The sequence below is a fragment of the Anarhichas minor genome, unplaced genomic scaffold (assembly GCF_050575085.1).
Source record: "Anarhichas minor isolate MPS153535 unplaced genomic scaffold, ASM5057508v1 ptg000065l, whole genome shotgun sequence".
NCBI lineage: Eukaryota > Metazoa > Chordata > Actinopteri > Perciformes > Anarhichadidae > Anarhichas > Anarhichas minor.
Genome location: NW_027466511.1, coordinates 125,001 through 145,230, shown reverse-complemented (window position 1 = coordinate 145,230; position 20,230 = coordinate 125,001). Strand labels below are relative to the sequence as shown.

General features: G+C 37.3%; 1 protein-coding gene across 1 annotated transcript in view; it reads left to right on the top strand.

Moving 5' to 3' along the window:
- The first annotated feature begins 1,676 nt into the window (after positions 1 to 1,676).
- Positions 1,677 to 20,230, top strand: part of pts (6-pyruvoyltetrahydropterin synthase) — an 18,714-nt gene continuing 160 nt past the window's right edge. Inside the window, exons 1-6 of the mRNA XM_076078315.1 lie at positions 1,677 to 1,839; positions 18,489 to 18,568; positions 18,657 to 18,679; positions 19,136 to 19,192; positions 19,276 to 19,346; positions 20,068 to 20,230. The exon at positions 20,068 to 20,230 is cut by the window's right edge and continues 160 nt beyond it. Of these exons, the coding sequence (XP_075934430.1) occupies positions 1,763 to 1,839; positions 18,489 to 18,568; positions 18,657 to 18,679; positions 19,136 to 19,192; positions 19,276 to 19,346; positions 20,068 to 20,191 (432 nt within the window). The 5' untranslated portion in view covers positions 1,677 to 1,762 and the 3' untranslated portion in view covers positions 20,192 to 20,230. The remainder of the gene's footprint in view (positions 1,840 to 18,488; positions 18,569 to 18,656; positions 18,680 to 19,135; positions 19,193 to 19,275; positions 19,347 to 20,067) is intronic.

Here is a 20,230-nt window from a genome sequence, read left to right as displayed (position 1 = left end):
GTTAACTCATTCTGCTGCTGACAAATAAAGTGCAGTAAAAGTACTTTATTTTCCTTTTAAGAAGTAGAATAGAAGTTCAAATACCTCGATATTGTACTTAAGTATTTGTACTTTAGTAAACTTGTGCCTTGTACTCGATCTTCTGTTTTACCCTCCTCGTGAGGATGTTTCTGATTATTCATAATTGATTAGTTATGACCGGATGTGTTAAACAAATAAAATACATAAATCTCACCCACGTGCGTGTTCAGTCATTCAACTACAGTTTGAAAGGTCCCGTCGACCTCCAGCCAATCAGCACGGAGCTCGGAAAGATGACGTCTCAGTGGACCAATCACACTCCGTAATGGGCGGGGCCCCGCGAAAAACGACCGGTGGACCTGCTAACGTTAGCTTTAGCTCTCGAGATATAATTAACTTACCTTCAGCAGAGCTTCCAAACAAGATGGCGACTTTTTCACAGCTAGATGCTACTGGCTATGCAGGAAACGCTACTATTTAAGATACAAACGACAGCTTCCGGTCCGTTTTTACCGTTAAAAAACGCCGGTTAGCAGCGACGGAGCGACATAAACGTAGACACGTTACTCTCAGCGGTTCTTCTAGAAGAGAAACATCTTCTAAAAGTCGACTGACATAGTAACAACGAGCCTAACGGAGTGTTTGTAGCAGCAGGTGTCTCCGTGATTTAATTACAGCTTTATAGACGGCGGGATTCAGCGCCCCCGTGTGGCGGGATGAGTAAACGACATCTGTCAAAGATGATAGATACAGAGTGAGATAGTTCTCCTCCCTCTATCATTCATTCTGGTTGTTTTTTAGTTTATGAGACTGTTTTTAAACAATGTATTTATCGTGAAACAGTAAGACAAATATGAAAATAAATAGTTGACAAAACATTGCTGTGTGAGTCTGAAGTCGTATTGGGAATAAACAGGGAGGAGATTATCTCTATTTATTATTATTATTATTGTATTTATTTATTTGTCTTTTTATGTTTTAATATGTTGAATGTGTTTCTAGATGATGTACTTTAACCATTAATAACTGATATTGAATTGAGGCCTTCCATTAACAGACCTAATAATTCATATTTACTCATCGGAGATCTTAGATATTATAAAACTCAGTTTTATAATAAAAGAGATTATTTCATCCTCATGTTTACTTTAATGAGTGTGTTCTTGTTTTTATTTATTATTTTAATAAACGGACTCGCTAGCAACAAATAATACTAATAATGATCCTCCTCAGTCTGGATCTGGTGACGGTCACGTGTAACAACATGACCTCATGATGAACAACGAGCCGTCTGTAATATCTTTATTGTTCATACTGTGACCAATCAGAGCAGCCTCTGGAAGTACTTGTACTGAAGTACTTTAATTATAGATTCACATTTTACACACAAAACACAAACTAAATATGTTTCATATAGTTCTACATCAACGTTTCATTCATAAAGACATATATATATACACATATATTATATAAATATATATATATATAATATATGTATATATAATATGAACCCATTAAAGAGGATCAGAGTCTCATGTTTCTGATCATGTGACTTTATGATGAAGTAAATATAATCAGTTAATCCGGTGTGATATGGATCTGGACCACGTGAGTCCTGGTGGACCAATGAGCTGCAGCCAGCGGGAGTCACGTGGTCTGTAGGTTTTTCTTCAATATTGTTTTAGGTGCAGACCTTTAGATCTCACATCTCTGGTTCTCGTCTTTGGATCCGGTTCCGAACATGTCCGGGTCTTCTGAGGAGCGGGTTGGATACATCACGCGGGTCCAGAGCTTCAGCGCGTGTCACCGGCTACACAGGTACGAAGAGAGTCCGGTAGGACCGTGAGGACCGTTACAGGTAGAGAGAGGGACCGGTAGGAGGTCCCGGTGGAGGCCGGGCGGAGAGCGCTGGTCCCCGGCGTGGATCCTCCGGGTGTATCCGGTCTACGGAGCTCTTTGAGGCTCGTTCAGTCCGGAGCTTTGATCTCCAGAGACACCGCTGGTGCTGCCTTCAGGGACCGTCTAAAGTGTAGTAAAAGAGAAAGTTCTGCCCATAGAATTCCTTTATTGTATTTATTTATTGTAGAATGTATTTTCCTCTACAGACAGATCTTAAATGGTAAACATAAGACGATAGTTAAGTAAACTAGAAAATGCATTTCCTGCTGAAAATGCGTTGGAATGCTGAAAGCTGAAATGAATCTCAAAAACATTGCTGAAAATAGATATCCAATTTAAAAAAAATTGCAAAAAGCTTAATAATTCAAAAAGTTGAAAGATTACAAATATGAAGTTATATGTAGCTGAAAGTATGAGAAGAAGAAGGCTTTGAAAGTTGAAGAAGTTTAACAGGATTTGAAGATTTTCTCCATAGAGATCCCATTCAAAAGAAAATTGCAAATAGCTTAATATTTCAAAGAATTTAAAGATTACAAATATGAAAAGTCATATCACCCCTCTCCTGAAAGCTGAATATTTTGATATTCGAACGGTTTCGTAACGTTTAAATACAGTTAATCCATTGGGCTTTTATTTTGAAAGGGTGGGGCTGGGTGGGGGAGAGAGGAGGAGGAGACAGAATCAGAAAGTATGAAACACACATACAGAGGTTATTAAATGACAGGCTTCATCACAAGCATTCCAGTTAGAATTCACTCTGTGGGGCTTTTATTTTAAAATGGGGTGTGTGTGTGTGTGTGTGGGGGGGGGGGGGGGGGTCCTGTAAAAAAGCTCTAAGACCTGAATGACTGTATGAGATACACAGAGAGAGAGAGAGAGACACAGAGAGAGAGAGAGAGAGAGAGGAGCGCGTGTGTGTCTGTGAGTCTGTGTGTTTATCAACATCACTAATGATCTTAATCAGAAACACCTGTGTCCTTGCAGCCTTTTCATGGAGATTAAACAGGGAAACACCTCTCAAACAAATCCTCAAAACTCCCATAACTGTAGCTCCTATTGCTCCGATATTAATAAATGAGAGGAAGGATGAGTTGAAGAACGGATCCTGTAAAAATTGTGTCTGTAGCGTAAAAAATGTGGCTGAACTGGCGATTTAGAAATGGGGTCCCGTGTTCTGTGGAAGATGTTTTTGAAGCTAAATTTAACATTGGTCTCTATGGAGCAGAAAGTTGGTTTTCCTCTCAATTACAGGCTTCTGTGTCAAATGTGTAAATCTGTGGGATTCCACAGTCAATTGTCTACGACAAGGACAAGATTAGCTACTTCTACATCCAGAAATTATGCATGAAGAGTGAAGATTGTGGACACAGTGGCAAAAGACAAATCTTTTTTTCACAAGAATCTCAAGCTGCTCTTCACTCTAGCGGTGACATCACGCACTCTAAGCTGCGCAATACACACCCATTATAAAAGCAGAAAAGGGCTGAAAAAATCATAAAAGTTAAACTGCTGCAGTTCAAAAAGTATAAAAGATATCAAAAAGCTGAATAATGCGGCAATAGATCAGGGTTTTCTCAACATTTTAAAGTTGAAATGGTGTCTGTAGCTGAAAGTATGAGGAAGTAGAAGGATTTTAAAGTTGAAGAGAATTTGAACATTTTCTCCATAGAAACCCATTCAAAAAAAAAATTGCAAAAAGCTTAATAATTCATAATTGTTTAAAGGTTAGAAATATGAAAAGTCATAGCACCCCTCTGCTGAAAGAGCTGAACATTTTGATAGTTGAACGGTTTCTGTAGCTTAAAATATGAAGGAGCAGAAGAGTTTCAAAAAGCGTACGGAAGAAATATAATTATTATAAGAAGAAGTATAAAGATTTGAAGAACAATAGTTGGAATGCTTAACAGCATTCCAACAATAACTAGAAAATGCATTTCCTGCTGAAAATGCGTTGGAATGCTGAAAGCTGAAATGAATCTCAAAAACATTGCTGAAAATAGATATCCAATTTAAAAAAAATTGCAAAAAGCTTAATAATTCAAAAAGTTGAAAGATTACAAATATGAAGTCATATGTAGCTGAAAGTATGAGAAGAAGGCTTTGAAAGTTGAAGAAGTTTAACAGGATTTGAAGATTTTCTCCATAGAGATCCCATTCAAAAGAAAATTGCAAATAGCTTAATAATTCAAAGAATTTAAAGATTACAAATATGAAAAGTCATATCGCCCCTCTCCTGAAAGAGCTGAACATTTTGATATTCGAATGGTTTCTGTGGCTTAAAAAATGTCAGCAGTAGTGATATTTGTAGTAGTAGTACTAGAAGTTGTAGTTGTAGTAGAAGTATCATTAGTAGTAGAAGTATTAGTATTTAGAAGAAGTAGTAGTAGTAATAGCTGTAGTAGTGGTCGTAGTATATAATATAACAGTAGTAGTAGTAGTATTAGTAATGGCAGTATTTGAAAAAGTCAAATTTTGAGCTTAATGTTTACATACAGTTAATCCATGGGGCTTTTATTTTGAAAGGGTGGGGCTGGGTGGGGGGGAGAGGAGACATAATCATAATGTTTGACACATAAACAGAGGTTATTAAATGACAGGCTTTATCACAAGCATTCCAGTTAGAATTCACTCTGTGGGGCTTTTATTTTGAAATGGGGTGTGGGGGGGGATGGACTTATAATGTTAGATAAACACAAGCAGGTTATTAAATGTCAGGCTTCATCATAAGCATTTCAGTTAGAATTCATTCTGTGGGGCTTTTATTTTAAAATGGAGTGGGGGGAGGGGAGTCCTGTAAAAAGCTGTAAGACCTGAATGACTGTATGAGAGATACACACAGAGAGAGAGAGACATACAGAGAGAGAGAGAGAGAGAGAGGAGTGCGTGTGTGTGTCTGTGAGTCTGTGTGTTTATCAACATCACTAATGAGCTTCATCAGAAACACCTGTGTCCTTGCAGCCTTTTCATGGAGATTAAACAGGGAAACACCTCTCAAACAAATCCTCAAAACTCCCATAACCGTAGCTCCTATTGCTCCGATATTAATAACTGAGAGGAAGGATGAGTTGAAGAACAGATCCTGTAAAAATTGTGTCTGTAGTGTAAAAAATGTGGCTGAACTGGCGATTTAGAAATGGGGTACCGTGTTCTGTGGAAGATGTTTTTGAAGCAAAATTTAACATTGGTCTCTATGGAGCAGAAAGTTGGTTTTCCTCTCAATTACAGGCTTCTGTGTCAAATGTGTAAATCTGTGGGATTCCACAGTCATTTGTCTACGACAAGGACAAGATTAGCTACTTCTACATGCAGAAATTATGCATGAAGAGTGAAGATTGTGGACACAGTGGCAAAAGACAAATGTTTTTTTCACAAGAATCTCAAGCTGCTCTTCACTCTAGCGGTGACATCACGCACTCTAAGCTGCGCAATACACACCCATTATAAAAGCAGAAAAGGGCTGAAAAAATCATAAAAGTTAAACTGCTGCAGTTCAAAAAGTATAAAAGATATCAAAAAGCTGAATAATGCGGCAATAGATCAGGGTTTTCTCAACATTTTAAAGTTGAAATGGTGTCTGTAGCTGAAAGTATGAGGAAGTAGAAGGATTTTAAAGTTGAAGAGAATTTGAACATTTTCTCCATAGAAACCCATTCAAAAAAAAAATTGCAAAAAGCTTAATAATTCATAATTGTTTAAAGGTTAGAAATATGAAAAGTCATAGCACCCCTCTGCTGAAAGAGCTGAACATTTTGATAGTTGAACGGTTTCTGTAGCTTAAAATATGAAGGAGCAGAAGAGTTTCAAAAAGCGTACGGAAGAAATATAATTATTATAAGAAGAAGTATAAAGATTTGAAGAACAATAGTTGGAATGCTTAACAGCATTCCAACAATAACTAGAAAATGCATTTCCTGCTGAAAATGCGTTGGAATGCTGAAAGCTGAAATGAATCTCAAAAACATTGCTGAAAATAGATATCCAATTTAAAAAAAATTGCAAAAAGCTTAATAATTCAAAAAGTTGAAAGATTACAAATATGAAGTCATATGTAGCTGAAAGTATGAGAAGAAGGCTTTGAAAGTTGAAGAAGTTTAACAGGATTTGAAGATTTTCTCCATAGAGATCCCATTCAAAAGAAAATTGCAAATAGCTTAATAATTCAAAGAATTTAAAGATTACAAATATGAAAAGTCATATCGCCCCTCTCCTGAAAGAGCTGAACATTTTGATATTCGAATGGTTTCTGTGGCTTAAAAAATGTCAGCAGTAGTGATATTTGTAGTAGTAGTACTAGAAGTTGTAGTTGTAGTAGAAGTATCATTAGTAGTAGAAGTATTAGTATTTAGAAGAAGTAGTAGTAGTAATAGCTGTAGTAGTGGTCGTAGTATATAATATAACAGTAGTAGTAGTAGTATTAGTAATGGCAGTATTTGAAAAAGTCAAATTTTGAGCTTAATGTTTACATACAGTTAATCCATGGGGCTTTTATTTTGAAAGGGTGGGGCTGGGTGGGGGGGAGAGGAGACATAATCATAATGTTTGACACATAAACAGAGGTTATTAAATGACAGGCTTTATCACAAGCATTCCAGTTAGAATTCACTCTGTGGGGCTTTTATTTTGAAATGGGGTGTGGGGGGGGATGGACTTATAATGTTAGATAAACACAAGCAGGTTATTAAATGTCAGGCTTCATCATAAGCATTTCAGTTAGAATTCATTCTGTGGGGCTTTTATTTTAAAATGGAGTGGGGGGAGGGGAGTCCTGTAAAAAGCTGTAAGACCTGAATGACTGTATGAGAGATACACACAGAGAGAGAGACATACAGAGAGAGAGAGAGAGAGAGAGAGAGAGGAGTGCGTGTGTGTGTCTGTGAGTCTGTGTGTTTATCAACATCACTAATGAGCTTCATCAGAAACACCTGTGTCCTTGCAGCCTTTTCATGGAGATTAAACAGGGAAACACCTCTCAAACAAATCCTCAAAACTCCCATAACCGTAGCTCCTATTGCTCCGATATTAATAACTGAGAGGAAGGATGAGTTGAAGAACAGATCCTGTAAAAATTGTGTCTGTAGTGTAAAAAATGTGGCTGAACTGGCGATTTAGAAATGGGGTACCGTGTTCTGTGGAAGATGTTTTTGAAGCAAAATTTAACATTGGTCTCTATGGAGCAGAAAGTTGGTTTTCCTCTCAATTACAGGCTTCTGTGTCAAATGTGTAAATCTGTGGGATTCCACAGTCATTTGTCTACGACAAGGACAAGATTAGCTACTTCTACATCCAGAAATGATGCATGAAGAGTGAAGATTGTGGACACAGTGGCAAAAGACAAATGTTTTTTTCACAAGAATCTCAAGCTGCTCTTCACTCTAGCGGTGACATCACGCACTCTAAGCTGCGCAATACACACCCATTATAAAAGCAGAAAAGGGCTGAAAAAATCATAAAAGTTAAACTGCTGCAGTTCAAAAAGTATAAAAGATATCAAAAAGCTGAATAATGCGGCAATAGATCAGGGTTTTCTCAACATTTTAAAGTTGAAATGGTGTCTGTAGCTGAAAGTATGAGGAAGTAGAAGGATTTTAAAGTTGAAGAGAATTTGAACATTTTCTCCATAGAAACCCATTCAAAAAAACAATTGCAAAAAGCTTAATAATTCATAATTGTTTAAAGGTTAGAAATATGAAAAGTCATAGCACCCCTCTGCTGAAAGAGCTGAACATTTTGATAGTTGAACGGTTTCTGTAGCTTAAAATATGAAGGAGCAGAAGAGTTTCAAAAAGCGTACGGAAGAAATATAATTATTATAAGAAGAAGTATAAAGATTTGAAGAACAATAGTTGGAATGCTTAACAGCATTCCAACAATAACTAGAAAATGCATTTCCTGCTGAAAATGCGTTGGAATGCTGAAAGCTGAAATGAATCTCAAAAACATTGCTGAAAATAGATATCCAATTTAAAAAAAATTGCAAAAAGCTTAATAATTCAAAAAGTTGAAAGATTACAAATATGAAGTCATATGTAGCTGAAAGTATGAGAAGAAGGCTTTGAAAGTTGAAGAAGTTTAACAGGATTTGAAGATTTTCTCCATAGAGATCCCATTCAAAAGAAAATTGCAAATAGCTTAATAATTCAAAGAATTTAAAGATTACAAATATGAAAAGTCATATCGCCCCTCTCCTGAAAGAGCTGAACATTTTGATATTCGAATGGTTTCTGTGGCTTAAAAAATGTCAGCAGTAGTGATATTTGTAGTAGTAGTACTAGAAGTTGTAGTTGTAGTAGAAGTATCATTAGTAGTAGAAGTATTAGTATTTAGAAGAAGTAGTAGTAGTAATAGCTGTAGTAGTGGTCGTAGTATATAATATAACAGTAGTAGTAGTAGTATTAGTAATGGCAGTATTTGAAAAAGTCAAATTTTGAGCTTAATGTTTACATACAGTTAATCCATGGGGCTTTTATTTTGAAAGGGTGGGGCTGGGTGGGGGGGAGAGGAGACATAATCATAATGTTTGACACATAAACAGAGGTTATTAAATGACAGGCTTCATCACAAGCATTCCAGTTAGAATTCACTCTGTGGGGCTTTTATTTTGAAATGGGGTGTGGGGGGGGATGGACTTATAATGTTAGATAAACACAAGCAGGTTATTAAATGTCAGGCTTCATCATAAGCATTTCAGTTAGAATTCATTCTGTGGGGCTTTTATTTTAAAATGGAGTGGGGGGAGGGGAGTCCTGTAAAAAGCTGTAAGACCTGAATGACTGTATGAGAGATACACACAGAGAGAGAGAGAGAGAGAGAGAGAGAGAGAGAGAGAGAGAGAGGAGTGTGTGTGTCTGTGAGTCTGTGTGTTTATCAACATCACTAATGAGCTTAATCAGAAACACCTGTGTCCTTGCAGCCTTTTCATGGAGATTAAACAGGGAAACACCTCTCAAACAAATCCTCAAAACTCCCATAACCGTAGCTCCTATTGCTCCGATATTAATAACTGAGAGGAAGGATGAGTTGAAGAACAGATCCTGTAAAAATTGTGTCTGTAGTGTAAAAAATGTGGCTGAACTGGCGATTTAGAAATGGGGTACCATGTTCTGTGGAAGATGTTTTTGAAGCAAAATTTAACATTGGTCTCTATGGAGCAGAAAGTTGGTTTTCCTCTCAATTACAGGCTTCTGTGTCAAATGTGTAAATCTGTGGGATTCCACAGTCATTTGTCTACGACAAGGACAAGATTAGCTACTTCTACATCCAGAAATTATGCATGAAGAGTGAAGATTGTGGACACAGTGGCAAAAGACAAATGTTTTTTTCACAAGAATCTCAAGCTGCTCTTCACTCTAGCGGTGACATCACGCACTCTAAGCTGCGCAATACACACCCATTATAAAAGCAGAAAAGGGCTGAAAAAATCATAAAAGTTAAACTGCTGCAGTTCAAAAAGTATAAAAGATATCAAAAAGCTGAATAATGCGGCAATAGATCAGGGTTTTCTCAACATTTTAAAGTTTAAATGGTGTCTGTAGCTGAAAGTATGAGGAAGTAGAAGGATTTGAAAGTTGAAGAGGATTTGAACATTTTCTCCATAGAAACCCATTCAAAAAAAAAATTGCAAAAAGCTTAATAATTCATAAAGTATAAAGGTTAGAAATATGAAAAGTCATAGCACCCCTCTGCTGAAAGAGCTGAACATTTTGATAGTTGAACGGTTTCTGTAGCTTAAAATATGAAGGAGCAGAAGAGTTTCAAAAAGCGTACGGAAGAAATATAATTATTATAAGAAGAAGTATAAAGATTTGAAGAACAATAGTTGGAATGCTTAACAGCATTCCAACAATAACTAGAAAATGCATTTCCTGCTGAAAATGCGTTGGAATGCTGAAAGCTGAAATGAATCTCAAAAACATTGCTGAAAATAGATATCCAATTTAAAAAAAATTGCAAAAAGCTTAATAATTCAAAAAGTTGAAAGATTACAAATATGAAGTCATATGTAGCTGAAAGTATGAGAAGAAGGCTTTGAAAGTTGAAGAAGTTTAACAGGATTTGAAGATTTTCTCCATAGAGATCCCATTCAAAAGAAAATTGCAAATAGCTTAATAATTCAAAGAATTTAAAGATTACAAATATGAAAAGTCATATCGCCCCTCTCCTGAAAGAGCTGAACATTTTGATATTCGAATGGTTTCTGTGGCTTAAAAAATGTCAGCAGTAGTGATATTTGTAGTAGTAGTACTAGAAGTTGTAGTTGTAGTAGAAGTATCATTAGTAGTAGAAGTATTAGTATTTAGAAGAAGTAGTAGTAGTAATAGCTGTAGTAGTGGTCGTAGTATATAATATAACAGTAGTAGTAGTAGTATTAGTAATGGCAGTATTTGAAAAAGTCAAATTTTGAGCTTAATGTTTACATACAGTTAATCCATGGGGCTTTTATTTTGAAAGGGTGGGGCTGGGTGGGGGGGAGAGGAGACATAATCATAATGTTTGACACATAAACAGAGGTTATTAAATGACAGGCTTCATCACAAGCATTCCAGTTAGAATTCACTCTGTGGGGCTTTTATTTTGAAATGGGGTGTGGGGGGGGATGGACTTATAATGTTAGATAAACACAAGCAGGTTATTAAATGTCAGGCTTCATCATAAGCATTTCAGTTAGAATTCATTCTGTGGGGCTTTTATTTTAAAATGGAGTGGGGGGAGGGGAGTCCTGTAAAAAGCTGTAAGACCTGAATGACTGTATGAGAGATACACACAGAGAGAGAGAGAGAGAGAGAGAGAGAGAGAGAGAGAGAGAGAGAGGAGTGTGTGTGTCTGTGAGTCTGTGTGTTTATCAACATCACTAATGAGCTTAATCAGAAACACCTGTGTCCTTGCAGCCTTTTCATGGAGATTAAACAGGGAAACACCTCTCAAACAAATCCTCAAAACTCCCATAACCGTAGCTCCTATTGCTCCGATATTAATAACTGAGAGGAAGGATGAGTTGAAGAACAGATCCTGTAAAAATTGTGTCTGTAGTGTAAAAAATGTGGCTGAACTGGCGATTTAGAAATGGGGTACCATGTTCTGTGGAAGATGTTTTTGAAGCAAAATTTAACATTGGTCTCTATGGAGCAGAAAGTTGGTTTTCCTCTCAATTACAGGCTTCTGTGTCAAATGTGTAAATCTGTGGGATTCCACAGTCATTTGTCTACGACAAGGACAAGATTAGCTACTTCTACATCCAGAAATTATGCATGAAGAGTGAAGATTGTGGACACAGTGGCAAAAGACAAATGTTTTTTTCACAAGAATCTCAAGCTGCTCTTCACTCTAGCGGTGACATCACGCACTCTAAGCTGCGCAATACACACCCATTATAAAAGCAGAAAAGGGCTGAAAAAATCATAAAAGTTAAACTGCTGCAGTTCAAAAAGTATAAAAGATATCAAAAAGCTGAATAATGCGGCAATAGATCAGGGTTTTCTCAACATTTTAAAGTTTAAATGGTGTCTGTAGCTGAAAGTATGAGGAAGTAGAAGGATTTGAAAGTTGAAGAGGATTTGAACATTTTCTCCATAGAAACCCATTCAAAAAAAAAATTGCAAAAAGCTTAATAATTCATAAAGTATAAAGGTTAGAAATATGAAAAGTCATAGCACCCCTCTGCTGAAAGAGCTGAACATTTTGATAGTTGAACGGTTTCTGTAGCTTAAAATATGAAGGAGCAGAAGAGTTTCAAAAAGCGTACGGAAGAAATATAAAATAAAGAAGAACTAGAAAATGCATTTCCTGCTGAAAATGCGTTGGAATGCTGAAAGCTGAAATGAATCTCAAAAACATTGCTGAAAATAGATATCCAATTTTAAAAAAATTGCAAAAAGCTTAATAATTCAAAAAGTTGAAAGATTACAAATATGAAGTCATATGTAGCTGAAAGTATGAGAAGAAGGCTTTGAAAGTTGAAGAAGTTTAACAGCATTTGAAGATTTTCTCCATCGAGATCCCATTCAAAAGAAAATTGCAAATAGCTTAATAATTCAAAGAATTTAAAGATTACAAATATGAAAAGTCATATCACCCCTCTCCTGAAAGCTGAATATTTTGATATTCGAACGGTTTCGTAACGTTTAAATACAGTTAATCCATTGGGCTTTTATTTTGAAAGGGTGGGGCTGGGTGGGGGAGAGAGGAGGAGGAGACAGAATCAGAAAGTATGAAACACACATACAGAGGTTATTAAATGACAGGCTTCATCACAAGCATTCCAGTTAGAATTCACTCTGTGGGGCTTTTATTTTAAAATGGGGTGTGTGTGTGTGTGTGGGGGGGGGGGGGGGGGGGGGGTCCTGTAAAAAAGCTCTAAGACCTGAATGACTGTATGAGATACACAGAGAGAGAGAGAGAGAGAGAGACAGAGGAGCGCGTGTGTGTCTGTGAGTCTGTGTGTTTATCAACATCACTAATGATCTTAATCAGAAACACCTGTGTCCTTGCAGCCTTTTCATGGAGATTAAACAGGGAAACACCTCTCAAACAAATCCTCAAAACTCCCATAACCGTAGCTCCTATTGCTCCGATATTAATAAATGAGAGGAAGGATGAGTTGAAGAACGGATCCTGTAAAAATTGTGTCTGTAGTGTAAAAAATGTGGCTGAACTGGCGATCTAGAAATGGGGTACCGTGTTCTGTGGAAGATGTTTTTGAAGCAAAATTTAACATTGGTCTCTATGGAGCAGAAAGTTGGTTTTCCTCTCAATTACAGGCTTCTGTGTCAAATGTGTAAATCTGTGGGATTCCACAGTCATTTGTCTACGACAAGGACAAGATTAGCTACTTCTACATCCAGAAATTATGCATGAAGAGTGAAGATTGTGGACACAGTGGCAAAAGACAAATGTTTTTTTCACAAGAATCTCAAGCTGCTCTTCACTCTAGCGGTGACATCACGCACTCTAAGCTGCGCAATACACACCCATTATAAAAGCAGAAAAGGGCTGAAAAAATCATAAAAGTTAAACTGCTGCAGTTCAAAAAGTATAAAAGATATCAAAAAGCTGAATAATGCGGCAATAGATCAGGGTTTTCTCAACATTTTAAAGTTTAAATGGTGTCTGTAGCTGAAAGTATGAGGAAGTAGAAGGATTTGAAAGTTGAAGAGGATTTGAACATTTTCTCCATAGAAACCCATTCAAAAAAAAAATTGCAAAAAGCTTAATAATTCATAAAGTATAAAGGTTAGAAATATGAAAAGTCATAGCACCCCTCTGCTGAAAGAGCTGAACATTTTGATAGTTGAACGGTTTCTGTAGCTTAAAATATGAAGGAGCAGAAGAGTTTCAAAAAGCGTACGGAAGAAATATAAAATAAAGAAGAACTAGAAAATGCATTTCCTGCTGAAAATGCGTTGGAATGCTGAAAGCTGAAATGAATCTCAAAAACATTGCTGAAAATAGATATCCAATTTTAAAAAAATTGCAAAAAGCTTAATAATTCAAAAAGTTGAAAGATTACAAATATGAAGTCATATGTAGCTGAAAGTATGAGAAGAAGGCTTTGAAAGTTGAAGAAGTTTAACAGCATTTGAAGATTTTCTCCATCGAGATCCCATTCAAAAGAAAATTGCAAATAGCTTAATAATTCAAAGAATTTAAAGATTACAAATATGAAAAGTCATATCACCCCTCTCCTGAAAGCTGAATATTTTGATATTCGAACGGTTTCGTAACGTTTAAATACAGTTAATCCATTGGGCTTTTATTTTGAAAGGGTGGGGCTGGGTGGGGGAGAGAGGAGGAGGAGACAGAATCAGAAAGTATGAAACACACATACAGAGGTTATTAAATGACAGGCTTCATCACAAGCATTCCAGTTAGAATTCACTCTGTGGGGCTTTTATTTTAAAATGGGGTGTGTGTGTGTGTGTGGGGGGGGGGGGGGGGGGGGGGTCCTGTAAAAAAGCTCTAAGACCTGAATGACTGTATGAGATACACAGAGAGAGAGAGAGAGAGAGAGACAGAGGAGCGCGTGTGTGTCTGTGAGTCTGTGTGTTTATCAACATCACTAATGATCTTAATCAGAAACACCTGTGTCCTTGCAGCCTTTTCATGGAGATTAAACAGGGAAACACCTCTCAAACAAATCCTCAAAACTCCCATAACCGTAGCTCCTATTGCTCCGATATTAATAAATGAGAGGAAGGATGAGTTGAAGAACGGATCCTGTAAAAATTGTGTCTGTAGTGTAAAAAATGTGGCTGAACTGGCGATCTAGAAATGGGGGTACCGTGTTCTGTGGAAGATGTTTTTGAAGCAAAATTTAACATTGGTCTCTATGGAGCAGAAAGTTGGTTTTCCTCTCAATTACAGGCTTCTGTGTCAAATGTGTAAATCTGTGGGATTCCACAGTCATTTGTCTACGACAAGGACAAGATTAGCTACTTCTACATCCAGAAATTATGCATGAAGAGTGAAGATTGTGGACACAGTGGCAAAAGACAAATGTTTTTTTCACAAGAATCTCAAGCTGCTCTTCACTCTAGCGGTGACATCACGCACTCTAAGCTGCGCAATACACACCCATTATAAAGTCAGAAAAGGAGTGAAAAAATCATAAAAGTTAAAATGGGACAGTTCAAAAAGTATACAAGATATCAAAAAGCTGAATAATGCGGCAATAGATCAGGGTTTTCTCAACATTTTAAAGTTGAAATGGTGTCTGTAGCTGAAAGTATGAGGAAGTAGAAGGATTTGAAAGTTGAAGAGGATTTGAACATTTTCTCCATAGGAACCCATTCAAAAAAAAAATTGCAAAAAGCTTAATAATTCATAAAGTTTAAAGGTTAGAAATATGAAAAGTCATAGCACCCCTCTGCTGAAAGAGCTGAACATTTTGATAGTTGAACGGTTTCTGTAGCTTAAAATATGAAGGAGCAGAAGAGTTTCAAAAAGCGTACGGAAGAAATATAAAATAAAGAAGAATAAAGAAACAGGATAACAATAGTTGGAATGCTTAACAGCATTCCAACAACTAGAAAATGCATTTCCTGCTGAAAATGCGTTGGAATGCTGAAAGCTGAAATTAATTGTCAAAAAATTGCTGAAAATTAAGAAATGGGAGACTACCCGTCTGAAAAATGTTGAAACTTGAAAGCATTTAAACTGCACTGCTGAAAACCCTTCTAGTTGAAATGTCTAACTATGGTGTCTGTAGCTGAAAGTATGAGAAGAAGGCTTTGAAAGTTGAAGAAGTTTAACAGGATTTGAAGATTTTCTCCATAGAAATCCCATTCAAAAGAAAATTGCAAAAAGCTTAATAATTCAAAAAGTTGAAAGATTACAAATATGAAAAGTCATATCACCCCTCTCCTGAAAGAGCTGAACATTTTGATATTCGAATGGTTTCTGTGGCTTAAAAAATGTCAGCAGTAGTGATATTTGTCGTAGTAGTACTAGAAGTTGTAGTTGTAGTGGAAGTATTATTAGTAGTAGAAGTATTAGTAGCATTATAATAAGTAGTAGCAGTAGTGATATTTGTAATAGTAGTCGTAGAAGTTGTAGTTGTAGTAGAAGTATCATTAGTAGTAAAAGTATTAGTATTTAGAAGAAGTAGTAGAAGTAGAAGTAGTAATAGCTGTAGTAGTGGTCGTAGTATATAATATAACAGTAGTAGTAATAGTAATGGCAGTATTTGAAAAAGTCTAATTTTGAGCTTAATGTTTACATACAGTTAATCCATGGGGCTTTTATTTTGAAAGGGTGGGGCTGGGTGGGGGCGAGAGGAGACATAATCATAATGTTTGACACATAAACAGAGGTTATTAAATGACAGGCTTCATCACAAGCATTTCAGTTAGAATTCACTCTGTGGGGCTTTTATTTTGAAATGGGGTGTGGGGGGGAGAAGGGGAGAGGAGATGGACTCATATTGTTAGATTAACACAAACAGGTTATTAAATGACAGGCTTCATCACAAGCATTTCAGTTAGAATTCACTCTGTGGGGCTTTTATTTTGAAATGGGGTGTGGGCGGGGGGGGGAGGAGACATAATCATAATGTTAGATAAACACAAACAGGTTATTAAATGACAGGCTTCATCACAAGCATTTAAGTTAGAATTAATTTTGTGGGGCTTTTACTTTAAAATGGGGTGTGTGTCTGTGGGGGGGGGGGGGGGGAGTCCTCTTAAAATCTCTAAGACCTGAATGACTGTATGAGAGAGAGAGAGAGGGTGTGTGAGTGAGTGAGACTCTGATCTCTCTGGCAATCTTTCTCATTTGGAGATTATCCTATGTTTTATCATTTACAGCTTACATGACTATTGTCCTGCTCTGCCATGTCTTTCCTCGTCTCTCCCTCTTGTGTCGCGGTGTGTGTAAATGTCACTCGAATCAGGAAACTTATCAGAATACCCATATTTGATTGGCTGAGCTGCATCACGTATATCTCTAAATCATGTGTGTGCGGCTTTTATTTTAAAATGGTGTGTGTGTGTGTGTGGGGGGGGGGGGGGGGGTCCTGTAAAAAAGCTCTAAGACCTGAATGACTGCATGAGAGACACAGAGAGAGAGAGAGACACAGAGAGAGAGAGAGAGAGAGAGAGAGGAGTGCGTGTGTGTCTGTGAGTCTGTGTGTTTATCAACATCACTAATGAGCTTCATCAGAAACACCTGTGTCCTTGCCGCCTTTTCATGGAGATTAAACAGGGAAACACCTCTCAAACAAATCCTCAAAACTCCCATAACCGTAGCTCCTATTGCTCCGATATTAATAAATGAGAGGAAGGATGAGTTGAAGAACAGATCCTGTAAAAAATGTGTCTGTAGTGTAAAAAATGTGGCTGAACTGGCGATTTAGAAATGGGGGTACCGTGTTCTGTGGAAGATGTTTTTGAAGCAAAATTTAACATTGGTCTCTATGGAGCAGAAAGTTGGTTTTCCTCTCAATTACAGGCTTCTGTGTCAAATGTGTAAATCTGTGGGATTCCACAGTCATTTGTCTACGACAAGGACAAGATTAACTACTTCTACATCCAGAAATTATGCATGAAGAGTGAAGATTGTGGACACAGTGGCAAAAGACAAATGTTTTTTTCACAAGAATCTCAAGCTGCTCTTCACTCTAGCGGTGACATCACGCACTCTAAGCTGCGCAATACACACCCATTATAAAAGCAGAAAAGGGCTGAAAAAATCATAAAAGTTAAACTGCTGCAGTTCAAAAAGTATAAAAGATATCAAAAAGCTGAATAATGCAGCAATAGATCAGGGTTTTCTCAACATTTTAAAGTTGAAATGGTGTCTGTAGCTGAAAGTATGAGGAAGTAGAAGGATTTGAAAGTTGAAGAGGATTTGAACATTTTCTCCATAGAAACCCATTCAAAAAAAAAATTGCAAAAAGCTTAATAATTCATAAAGTTTAAAGGTTAGAAATATGAAAAGTCATAGCACCCCTCTGCTGAAAGAGCTGAACATTTTGATAGTTGAACGGTTTCTGTAGCTTAAAATATGAAGGAGCAGAAGAGTTTCAAAAAGCGTACGGAAGAAATATAAAATAAAGAAGAATAAAGAAACAGGATAACAATAGTTGGAATGCTTAACAGCATTCCAACAACTAGAAAATGCATTTCCTGCTGAAAATGCGTTGGAATGCTGAAAGCTGAAATGAATCTCAAAAACATTGCTGAAAATAGATATCCAATTTAAAAAAAATTGCAAAAAGCTTAATAATTCAAAAAGTTGAAAGATTACAAATATGAAGTCATATGTAGCTGAAAGTATGAGAAGAAGAAGGCTTTGAAAGTTGAAGAAGTTTAACAGGATTTGAAGATTTTCTCCATAGAGATCCCATTCAAAAGAAAATTTGCAAAAAGCTTAATAATTCATAAAGTTTAAAGGTTAGAAATATGAAAAGTCATAGCACCCCTCTGCTGAAAGAGCTGAACATTTTGATATTCGAACGGTTTCTGTAGCTTAAAAAATGTGGAAGGAGATAAGTAGCAAAAAACGTACGGAAGAAATAGTTGAGTGAAGTTGAATAAAGAGAAACAGGATAACAATAGTTGGAATGCTTAACAGCATTCCAACAATAAGTTTATAATTGTTGATTTATGGTCCATACTAACAAACATCTTTTCATATATTCAGTTGTATTCTTCTGTTGGTAAACTTTAATAGTTTTGTATAAAATAGAAAGTTTATATTCCTGTTTATTACTTTATTCATTTTATTTAAAGTAACGATGAGGAACTTTCACTGTGTTGATGCTGTCGCCCCCTGTGGACCACAGTGGTAGTGTTCCACCAGAGCCCCTTTAGAAACCCTCTCGTTCTACAGCAGCAGCTCTGATGGTCTGAACCTCTCAGTCCTGGTCCTGGTTCTCCCGTGTCCCCCTTCCCTCTAGCAGGTCCAACAATATGTTTAATACAAAACAAGAGTTTTAACCTTCAGTGAGTTTCATCTCTCCTCTTTAAGAACCTATGAACTCTGACACTTGAGTGTCCCAGCTGCACCTGAAGGCAGCACGACACACACACACACACACACACACACTTCATGATGATGCTTCTTCTTCTCTGCAGCGTTCACCTGAGTGATGAGGAGAATAAACGAGTCTACGGGAAATGCGACAACCCCAACGGACACGGACACAACTACAAAGGTGTGACTCACTCGGTCATGTGACCCGGGACAGGAAGTGACTCATTGACTCAATCATTCATTCACTCATGTCCTCTTTCTGTCCACAGTGGAGGTCACAGTGCGTGGAAAGGTGAGTATGTAAACACACACATATAGATGTGTGTATATATGTATAAACTAAATGGTAGATATATCTGCTGCTGAAGAAGTCACACAGGATGATGAAGAGGAGCTGGGTGGAGGAAGGCCGAAGCAGCTTTAATGAGTAGACCTGTATGAGATCTGACAATTGCCATAGAAGGAATCAGCTGATCTGAAGACTGCTAACAGCTGATCGATCAGCTGCTAGCTGTCTTCAGATCAGCTGATGTAGCTTCAGATGCTAACCCCAGCTAGCTGTCCTTTTAATCTGGAGTAGAGTTTACATTCTGTTTCTATATTCTATCATTTCTCTTTAACTTTCTATGTCTTTAGATTTTTGTTATTCTATAACTTCTGTATTTATTCTATGATTGTATTTACTTTCTATGATGTAAATATATTTGCTAAATAAAGACATAAATCGAAGGCGTTGTTTGCTCCTCAGATCGACCGTCTCACTGGGATGGTCATGAACCTCACCGACCTGAAGAGATGCATCGAGGTGAGATCATCATCTTCATCATTAGACGGCACACAGAGCAGCTGAGTGTTTCTATTGGCTGATGTAATGTCTCCGTCCTGCAGGACGTCATCATGACCCCACTGGACCATAAGAACCTGGATCAGGACGTCCCGTACTTCTCCAACGTTGTCAGGTGAGTTTCCTCCTCTGTCTCCTCATCAACTAATAAAGTTGCGTCTCTGTCAACGGTAGTTAATAAAGTTGCGTCTGTCAACGGTGGTTAATAAAGTTGCGTCTGTCAACGGTGGTTAATAAAGTTGCGTCTGTCAACGGTGGTTAATAAAGTTGCGTCTGTCAACGGTGGTTAATAAAGTTGCGTCTGTCAACGGTGGTTAATAAAGTTGCGTCTGTCAACGGTGGTTAATAAAGTTGCGTCTGTCAACGGTGGTTAATAAAGTTGCGTCTGTCAACGGTAGTTAATAAAGTTGCGTCTGTCAACGGTGGTTAATAAAGTTGCGTCTGTCAACGGTGGTTAATAAAGTTGCGTCTCTGTCAACGGTGGTTAATAAAGTTGCGTCTCTGTCAACGGTGGTTAATAAAGTTGCGTCTCTGTCAACGGTGGTTAATAAAGTTGCGTCTCTGTCAACGGTGGTTAATAAAGTTGCGTCTCTCTCAACGGTGGTTAATAAAGTTGCGTCTCTGTCAACGGTGGTTAATAAAGTTGCGTCTCTGTCAACGGTGGTTAATAAAGTTGCGTCTCTGTCAACGGTGGTTAATAAAGTTGCGTCTCTCTCAACGGTGGTTAATTAAGTTGCGTCTCTGTCAACAGTGGTTAATTAAGTTGCGTCTCTGTCAACAGTGGTTAATTAAGTTGCGTCTCTGTCAACAGTGGTTAATAAAGTTTTGTGTCTCAGCACCACAGAGAACGTCTCCGTCTACATCTGGGACCACATGGTGAAGGTTCTACCTCCAAACCTTCTGCACGAGATCAAAATACACGAGACGGACAAGAACATCGTCGTCTACAGAGGAGAGTAGAGTGATCGTCTACAGGATGAGATGTTTGTTATTAAAGTA